At 32.9% G+C, this 10,277-nt stretch overlaps 1 protein-coding gene across 1 annotated transcript; it reads right to left on the reverse strand.

The window, feature by feature from the left end:
• Window positions 1-1,256: 1,256 nt before the first annotated feature.
• prkab1a (protein kinase, AMP-activated, beta 1 non-catalytic subunit, a) lies at window positions 1,257-9,552 on the reverse strand. Its single transcript, XM_067433584.1, has 8 exons — window positions 9,410-9,552; window positions 7,237-7,453; window positions 6,982-7,151; window positions 4,809-4,902; window positions 4,613-4,727; window positions 4,336-4,469; window positions 1,956-2,024; window positions 1,257-1,862 (listed from the first exon to the last, which is right to left on the reverse strand). Exons 2-8 carry the CDS (start codon window positions 7,381-7,383, stop codon window positions 1,785-1,787), a joined length of 807 nt encoding a protein of 268 aa, XP_067289685.1. The 5' UTR covers window positions 7,384-7,453; window positions 9,410-9,552; the 3' UTR covers window positions 1,257-1,784.
• Window positions 9,553-10,277: the final 725 nt, after the last annotated feature.

A 10,277-nucleotide genomic window follows, 5' to 3' on the forward strand; every position in this document is an offset into this window, starting at 1 on the left:
TTGTATTACATTACAAATACAACCTTTTATTTTTGTAAAGAACATTGTGTTAGAATTTTGATCCTATTTACTGACATTTTTTTAATCTGTGCTGTTAAGCCATGTACACACACACACACACACAAACACACACATACAAAAACACTCAAAGACAATAACTAATGCAAAATTAATGTAGCCTGGTTGGATGTTTTGCGTCAGCAATCCAATAAACTGCAATTTTCTTTGTTGAAATACACCTAGACCTGTTTGTGCTGCGCATCTTGCGTCATGAGTGACCTAAAAATGATCAATTTATATCCATCGTCTGTGCTGGAGGTTTCAGAAAACATTATGGTTGTAATTTACTCAAGCCTTTTTATGACCATGTAATTACATGAGTAACTACTGAGCGATATAGATTGTTCTTACTTGAACATTTTCTGTAATTTAACAATGTGATAAGTAGGCCAAGCAAGACGTTGTTATTCACTGCAATGACCTTCTTTCCTGGCTTGTCACATTTCTAGGTATAGGGAATATTTTATGGGTGGTCAGCATCTGTGGAGGAAATTGATCAAACGTTTGCATGCTTTTTAGCCAGTTAATGTTGGCCAGAGGCTTATCCTGGGAGATCATCACGGAGAGGAATTTTATACAGTGGCCCTGAGGATTGCATCAGTTAATAAATGAAATATGGTGCATTACAAATATCATGCCGTCTGCAAACAAATTATCCTTTGTCAAAACTAACTTTACTTTTCTGAGTCAAAATTGCACTCATTTTTAATTAACTGGTCTCAAGGTGCTTATTAGTGTTTTTACACTATTAAAAATAAAGTTTAAACCCCCCAAAGGGGATTTTTTTAGTGATGCCAAAGAACCTTTCAGCGAACCGTTTTTTCTCCTTAATGGGAAGAAAACTGTAATAACCTTTAAAACAAATTCCACTGTATAATTTGGAAAGGTTCCATGGATGGTAAAGGTTCTCCAAGGAACCATCAATGCCCATAAAGAACCTTTATGTTAAAGAGTAGTGATAAGATCCATGAGCATGTCCATGAGTCAATGAAGCTATAGCGTAAGGGGGATATTTTGGTCTAGCTAATATCCTGAAGATTTTTTGGGGAAAATATTTTCCTGCTGTATTCACCCAGAATGTCCAAAGCCAGCATGAAGGGCATTCAGTTTCAAGAGCATTAAGTGAGAGCATAAAATTGCCACAGCTACATCCACCCTAATGCGATTGTAAATGCGATAATGAAACAGAACCAAAATTGGTGGAATCATTTATTAAAAGTGATATTTAATTTAAGAGAACATAACACAGATCAAAAAATAAATCAAGATGTTTGCTATATTTGTTTTGTTCTGTTCTAATAAAATGTAGAAGATTAAAATATGGATTTAAAAGACCAACTTTTCCATGAAATTGAAAAAAACTAATTAGTTTCTTGAGTGAAACATTTTCTTAAACCCTGCTGATAACAGGCCTTTTTCTGGCTAATAATATACTAATATTTATCTACACAGCCATATACTTGTTTTAACACTGAACTAAACTAAATAATAAAGCACTATTTACACTCTTTTTCACATTCAAGAACACTTCTTATCCATATACTGGTTTAGATTCAGTGAATTTGGCCCAGGTGAGCTATTTCTGTTTCTGATTAGTTTATACTCATTAAGGTGGGATTTTTCCCTAAAGTGCTTCTCTGTACATTCCTATTTACAATAATGCATACTACTGTATATAAGATATATCAGAGGTCATATAAAAGGGTTTGAAAATGCCTTGTTTCTCAGATGGGCTTGTACAGCAGGGTTGTGACATATTTCTTCTTGTACCGATGGGTGGCACTCAGAACCATTACACCATCCTGTCAGAGAGTCAGACAAGACACAGAGTCATCAGAACAGACTTGAAATGAATACGGGTTCATCTCACAGAGATCTTTAAGTTGCCCTGTTACCTTAATGGACAGAGCGTACAGGTGATTGAGCATGACGTGGTTGGGCTCAGGGAGCAAAGCTGGATCACACTGTTAGAAAACAAGAGCACGTTTTCATTAGCCTCAACTCATTTCCATTGGCAGCAACTGTTTTGGACCTTACAATGCAATTATGCAAATTTAACACTTTTAAGTGTAAAAATAACGTTAAAACAATTACTCTGATTACATCAGTCTGGGTCTCGATCCCCAAAAAGGGAATCATCTGGACTACTTTATTTGAGTCTTTTTATATATATATAAATGTTTCATGTCTTTTTCAATAATTAATTTCCTAGTTAATAATTTGATTGTGATACATTGTGATATAGCTCAACCTTCACTGAAAACAAGAATGACTTACAAGCAAGTTTCAAGGTTTGTTCACACCAAGAACTATAACTATAAAGGTATAATGATGACTATATTAGTGTCCACACCAGCGGACAATATCGTTCTGTTTATTCTAAGCACAAGCTTTGGTTTCGTCGTCATTGTAGTGTGGACTGCGCTATTCTTTTATATGTAGAATGATTTTTAGAACTATATCACATCTTCCCTGGTTTAAACAGACATTTACTATATATACACAAGAGCAATATTTGCAGTTTATATATTTTAGAGCATATAAGTGTACTTGTTATACAATAGATACTAAAGTTATAGATAGAATTGTGTATATTTAAGCATAATAAAACAACTAAAATTACAAAAATCATTTTCATAACTTTTCCAGGGCTAAAAATTAAATTTGGTAAAACATATATTTTGTATATATTTTCTGATACTTTTAGAGAACTATGTAATACAAATATATTTTTCTGGATTATGTTTTATGATTTAATACAAATTAATTAAAAATATATAATTAATCTTTAAAAAGTAATTCAACTCTTTTTTGTTTTGTAAGCAAAGATTTAAATATATATATATATATATATATATATATATATATATATATATATATATATATATATATATATATATATATATATATATATATATAATTGTAAGATATTCCTTTAAAATACTTTAAAAAAAATTGTATTATTTTATTCTTAACTATCATTATTATTATTATTATTATTATTATTATTATTATTATTATTATAAGAAGCTCATTTTACTGCACAATAGTAATACAACAAAAACACATAGTAGACAAAAACACACAGAGCTTGTTGACTTCGTATTATTGAAAAGTAAGATTTAATATACACAGACACTAGTCGAAATATTAAATATAATTAATTGTAAAGCCCTTATTATATATATATATATATATATATATATATATATATATATATATATATATATATATATATATATATATATATATATATATATATATATATATATATATGGGGTTTCTGCAAGTTTAATAGATTTTTTAAGACCTTTTTAAGACCATTTTACGAAAATTTAAGGAATAAATTGAAGGGAACATAACACATCAATATGTTCAGTAAATGTAAAAAAATTAAATAAAAAATTCAAAGTTTGAAAATACAATTTCTAACAGATCTCCATAACTTTTTACTTATTTTACAACAACAAAAAGCTTAAAATGTGAGAAAAGAAATCTTGTGTAAATGATTTTATGATTAAAAGAAGAACAAATATCTGCTAATGGGTTCATAAAAATCAACTTAATAAACAAGTTATTTTTTATACCCAATTACAGATATTTGATCTTATTTTAAGCATAAACTTAATTTGTTTCACTTCCTCAAGACAAGACAATTTATTCATTTTGCATCTCAAGTAAATGTATCTTGATTTAAGGATGTTTTGAATTTGTACTGAAAACAACAATCCTAGATATCAATTTTGCAATGGAATTTAGGGCCCTATGAAATCATATTTGTTGTTTTATAAATAATTATGTTTTAATTTTGTAATGGCTAAATTTAACAGCAATTTTTTTAAAGATTAACAAAAAATAAAATGTTTAGGGCCCAATGAAATATGTTTTATTTTTCAAAAAATAAATATATTTTATTCCATTTTTATAAATTAATTAAGCAGTCCCATCACATTTTCTGCATCACAGAAATCATAGGATTTTGAATTTAAGACTTTCTGCTCCAGTTTAAGACCTTTTTAAGGCCTTCAATTGTGAAAGGTCAAATTAAGACTTTTTTAAGACCCGTGGAAACCCTGAATATAAATTCCTTGAAATTCTTTAAATTCCAGTAAAAATGGAAATTATGACACTCTTATTTCACAATACCCTTCTTTTTTTCTCATCACAGAAATCATAGGGCCTTACATCAAACCATTTAGTAGAGAATGGTACTATGATGGTAATCTAATCTGTAATTTTTACAGGCCTAATGCAAAGTCTTTTGCAGATACTCACTGAGATGCCTGTGTCCTTATTGAGGATAACCTGTAGGAGATGAGGGGGTAGGATGGGGGGAGATTTGAATTTCTCCTCTTGTTTGGGGACGTAAGCGTCCTGATGGTACGGCCCAGGAGGAGAGCTGGACAGGTCTATAATCAATAAAGACAAATGTGTCACGACAACCCATGACTGACCGTTTTCGGCCATTAACGATACATCATGTCGCAGATCATTTTCAGTTTGTTATGTTTAAAAAGCTCTAAACGTGAAGAAAGGATATGGTTGTTCAAACCTGACATGTCCGAGCATTTCTGTGAATCCACCATGAGTGCATCGAACACCTCAAAGTCTGTCTTCTTCACCTGAATGAAGTTGTTGACCGTGCCGAGCTGGTTGGTCACCACAGGCTGAAGAGAAAAAAGGTCAATATTATGCTAGTTTTATAGATGGATGATGATAATGATGATGATGATTGATGTCTCCGTCACCTCTGTTGGGTCATGCGTCCACTGTCCATCCACGAAGAATTTATACTGGTGTTCACCCTCAGGCAAATCCACAATCGCCACAAAGTTGTTTTGACTATCGAAGAGGTAAACATTTATTTTAAATGAATGGATTTAAAGTTCATATTGAATATATCTAGAATACATTCAGCAGAAGACTTCTCTGTTTGTCAAGAGTGTTACGTCCCAGTGTTACATTAGTGTTACACAGTGTTACTCCAATCCTTGGAGTGTTTGGCATTGTAATGGATATGACAGTGTTGATGTTTAAGCAGCGAACTCATTGGCTGCTGATACAGTAGGAACCAATCAGCTGTGCCCTATAGAGAACGATGTGATTTCAAGCAGATTGAGTTTCAGACCATCTAGAGTTTCATGACAGAACTTTGTATTTATTTAATATAATATACATTATAATATACACTCACCTAAAGGATTTTTAGGAACACCATACTAATAACAATACTGTGTTTGACCCTTTTCGCCTTCAAAACTGCCTTAATTCTACGTGGCATTGATTCAAAAAGGTGCTGAAAGCATTCTTTAGAAATGTTGGCCTATATTGATAGGATAGCATCTGCCAGTTGATGGAGATTTGTGGGATGCACATCCAGGGCACGAAGCTCCCATCCCATCACATCCCAAAGATGCTCTATTGGGTTGAGATCTGGTGACTGTGGAGGGCATTTTAGTACAGTGAACTCATAGTCATGTTCAAGAAACCAATTTAAATTATTTGAGCTTTGTGACATGGTGCATTTTCCTGCTGGAAGTAGATAGGTACATGGTGGCCATAAAGGGATGGACATGGCTAAAACAATGCAAAGGTAGGCCGTGGCATTTAAAAAATGCCCAATTGGCACTAAGTGTGCCAAGAAAACATCCCCCACACCATTACACCACCACCACCACCAGCCTGCACAGTGGTAACAAGGCATGATGGATCCATGTTCTCATTCTGTTTACGCCAAATTCTGCATCTACCATCTGAATGTCTCAACAGAAATCGAGACACATCAGACCAACTGTCCAATTTTGGTAAGCTTGTGCAAATTGTATCCTCTTTTTCCTATTTGTAGTGGAGATGAATGGTACACGGTGGGGTCTTCTGCTGTTGTAGCCCATCCGCCTCAAGGTTCTGCGTGTTGTGGCTTTACAAATGCTTTGCTGCAGACCTTGGATGTAACGAGTGGTTATTTCAGTCAAAGTTGCTCTTCTATCAGCTTGAATCAGTCGGCCCATTCTCCTCTGACCTCTAGCATCAACAAGGCATTTTCGCCCACAGGACTTCACACCATTCTTTGTAAACCCTAGAAATGGTTGTGTTTGAAAATCCCAGTAACTGAGCAGATTGTGAAATACTCCGACCGGCCCGTCTGGCACCAACAACAATGCCACGCTCAAAATTGCTTAAATCACCTTTCTTTTCCATTCTGACATTCAGTTTGGAGTTCAGGAGATTGTCTTGACCAGGACCACACCCCTAAATGCATTGAAGCAACTGCCATGTGATTGGTTAGATAATTGCATTAATGAGAAATTGAACAGGTGTTCATAATAATCCTTTAGGTGAGTGTATTATATTATTAGTGCTCTCAATTTGATCAATCACATTCAAAATAAATTGTTGCTTAAATAATATGTGTGTATAATTATTACGTATATTTGAATACACTCATTCATGTATATATTTAAGAAATATTTGCATATATTTTACTGTGTGTGTGTATATATATATATATATATATATATATATATATATATATATATATATCAACAAATTTCTCTTAAATATATACATGCATGTTTGTCTATTTATATACACATAATATTTCAAAACAGTACACACTTTTTTATGCTATTAAATCACGATTCATCGATTTAACAGCACTATATATTATATGTATTAATATTTTTAAGTAGCTTATTTTATCATTTTAATTTTAGTAAAATGAAAACAGAATAAAAAACAGAACTTTTTATTTATGCTATTATATTATATGTATTATTATTCTTAATTAGCTTACTTTTGTTACATTTATAGTAATTTTGATTTATAATTTATAATTTAATATTATCATTTAGGTTTACTTTTATGTATTTCTTTTTTACAACACTTTTTTAATAGTTCTAGTTAACATTAAATGTTACGTACCTCCTAATCAAAGGAATCTTATTGGTCCAATTATTAAAAGAGCCAGAAATATAGACTTCTTTTCCAGCTCCTGTCCACCGAAACACAGTGGGTCGATCTAACGCAAGAACCTTTTCACTGGTCTCCAGGTCTGATCTCCAGTCAATGAATTCCTCTTTTACTAATGGTGCCTAATAGAAAATTAAAAAGACATGGTCATCATATCTAAATTATGATATCTTCATAAGCAGACAAATAATGTGAGCCAACACACACTTTGATGTCCTCCCCATGAAAAATATCAGCATCTTCTGGGCTGTCCATCAGGATTTTAGGACGGTCTCCTTCCTTGGTTCCTCGACTGTCCCTTCTGTGGGCCTTTTCCTGGCCCATCCCCGCCCTCTCACTGCTTGTGTTACCCATAGTGCTCTTTATAAGCCTTTTTTCAGAGGTCACACAGGGTGAGTAGCCAGCGGCTTGGGCTCAAAATGATCTGTAACACAAAACAAACATCGTGATGGTGTAAGAAACATGGTGATCTTAACGTACTGCATCACTAATCATATATAAAACCTTTTCTAGCTAAGAGGGAATATTCTGAGAACTTTGGAAAGGTGAACAAACGTTATTCTGGTAACATTAATAGAACATTGTTCAAAGTTATCTGGTCTTTAATAATGCCCTCAAAATGTTATTTATACATCATTCATGAGCATTTTTTTCTTAATTGTTTTAGTTAGTCTAATGTATTTAGACATTGATACTTACTACTTGTTAAAGTAACGCTTGCATACAATGTAAAAAAAATTCAGGTCTCCAATTGGAAATTTTCAAGCGACTGATCACATCAAATTTTTTCAGTTGACCGAATTGAATTTTTGTGAATTAAAATTGCATCAATTCATAGATTTTCAATTTGGCAAACTGAAAAATTTCTATGTGTTCAGTCACTAGAAAATGTTCAGTTGGTAGGCATTTTTTCTTTTTTCTTTTTTTTTGCAGTGTAATATGTGACCCTATATATATTTGTTATATTTGTGGCAATAGCCAACAATACACTGTATGGGTCAAAATTACCCATTTTCTTTTATGCCAAAATCATTAGGATATTAAGTAAAGATCATGTTCCATGAAGATATTTTGTAAATGTCCTAACGTAAATATACTTAAAAAGTATACTCAATATTTTTTGGACCCTCAAGATTCCAGATTTTCCAATAGTTGCATCTCGACTAAATACTGCCATATCCTAACAAACCATACATCAATGAAAAGCTGAATTATTAATTATTCCGATAATGTGTAAATCTCAATTTAAAAAAAAAATACCCTTATGACTGGTTTTGATGTCCAGGGTCACATATTTGAAAAATTATATAGTGGACTGTTTCCTTAAAGATTAGTATTAGCCAAGGAGAAAAAAATTAAAAACCATTAAAATACTGGATGTTCTGAGAGGGGGCATTAAGAATAATGTTTTCATATCTTAATGAAATGTTAGCAAAATGTTCTAGAACATATTTTGTTAGCTGACAAATTAAAGTTGGGCATTCGTTCTGAACTCACCTTTTCTGCTTTTTCTGCACCTACACTTTATGTTGCAGTTAATTCAGCTTAACATACAGACTTAAAAAATGATGAGAGAAAATTTTATTTCTAGTTGTTTTGCCTTTTAAAACATTATAATTTAGATAATGTCTAAGCAAAATCATGATTTGCTTATTTCTAACGTAATCAGCTGCAGGGACAGAAACATTATCAATCTTTTGAAATAGGTAATTGGACAAAGACTTGTATTTTTGGCTGTCAGGTTTGTTGCATACTATATAGTGATTGGTCTTAAGCAAACATCTGAGTTCCCAGTCCAAATTGGTTATTTATCTTGCAAGCACTGGCATTCCTCATTTTAAATATGCTAATCTAATGTACACTTGCTCAACAAAACAACATTTTGACAACGCTGACAGCTCCATTAATTTAACTGCGTACTTCATAGCTGAAGCCTCAGATCTAACCTCGAGGCACAATTTCTATTGCTGTTTTTTTCCATATGGTTTTTGAGAAAACGTACTCTGCTGTAAGGTCACAAGCTCTCAAACGAAGTCTGGCAAAAAAAGATAAAAGAGAGCCAGTAACTTCAGGTTCAAACGTATGAAAGAAGATGTATCGTCCATCAATCTATTTTCCCTTTAGTAGCAGCTTTCATATAAATATCAATATCAATCTTCACTATGATGGAAAAATAATACAAACGCTTTGACTGTGAAAATATGCAAATACCGTTGTATTTATAACAACCCTACGCTGTCGCGCGTCACTGCAACACTGTATAGTAGTGCTATACAGTTAGCCGCATCGAGCATTCTTATCGACTGCAATTTGGCAACTAATTTTTCATTTTTTAAATCATTTAATTACGGCTGCACAATGTTAACGTGACAGGACTTACATTCCCTTTTGCGCAGTACCGTGTGAATTCGCGACCGCTACTTGCCCTCGATCACAGTAATTTCGTCATTTTTTTTTCATTCACGTTGCTTATCGTCATACACACAACATCCTCGCATCCACTCCGCCCACCGCGGACTGTAACTCCACTCCGCATGCGCAACTTCAACAGCGCCCGCTAGGGGGAGAGAAGCAGCTGTTTCTCTGCGCATGCGCGTTTTTTACAACAAACTAGGGGAACAACAGCGTCATGACAGGTATGAAAGAGGGAACAAGCTTATCATTTGGAATGTAAAGAACAACATATTATAAAACTATTGATTTTATTAGGAAAATACCATATATATACATAATAAAAAGAAGTGGGCTCAACATGCAAACCAAGAATTTCACAATTTGTAAATGACTTGGAACAGACTAAAAGCAAAAAAGCGATGAAAACGTAATGCGTTGAAAGCACTAGATTGTATGTAATTATGTTTTTTTATTATTATTATTATTATTTCATGGCAACTGATGTTAATGTAGAATTGTGAGTGTTCTCCTGGAATTGATATTAATAATAATAATAATAACCTGTAAAAATCCACTCGATCAAATACATTTTCACAGCTTATATTGCATGAAATGTTGTTGTCTGTTGTTTTTTTTTTTTTTAATTTATTTTAATTTTTTATTATTATTTTTGCAAATGTATAACTGAATTCGCAACCGCATGCATAGCTACTATTACTATTTCTGCCATATAAATGTATCTATCGCTCACAACCTCACTTTCATTCAAAAATGGCGCTGCTGTGAATAAGGTCTCGGCACTAGATCCTTCTCTAGAAGCTAAATCTCTATTAAACCATGTAACTAATAGAACA

The sequence above is a fragment of the Pseudorasbora parva genome, chromosome 23 (assembly GCF_024679245.1).
Source record: "Pseudorasbora parva isolate DD20220531a chromosome 23, ASM2467924v1, whole genome shotgun sequence".
In the NCBI taxonomy this organism is placed as follows: domain Eukaryota; kingdom Metazoa; phylum Chordata; class Actinopteri; order Cypriniformes; family Gobionidae; genus Pseudorasbora; species Pseudorasbora parva.

What these genes read in the sequence shown, in the direction of transcription:
- prkab1a (XM_067433584.1), bottom strand. Translation starts at nt 7,383, where the DNA reads ATGGGTAACACAAGCAGTGAGAGGGCGGGGATGGGCCAGGAAAAGGCC. An exon ending in GGACGCATGACCCAACAGAG is followed by an intron (nt 4,728 to 4,808) that starts GTGACGGAGACA and finishes TTTTCTCTTCAG; the next exon opens with CCTGTGGTGACCAACCAGCT. An exon ending in ATAAGGACACAGGCATCTCA is followed by an intron (nt 2,025 to 4,335) that starts GTGAGTATCTGC and finishes GTTTTCTAACAG; the next exon opens with TGTGATCCAGCTTTGCTCCC.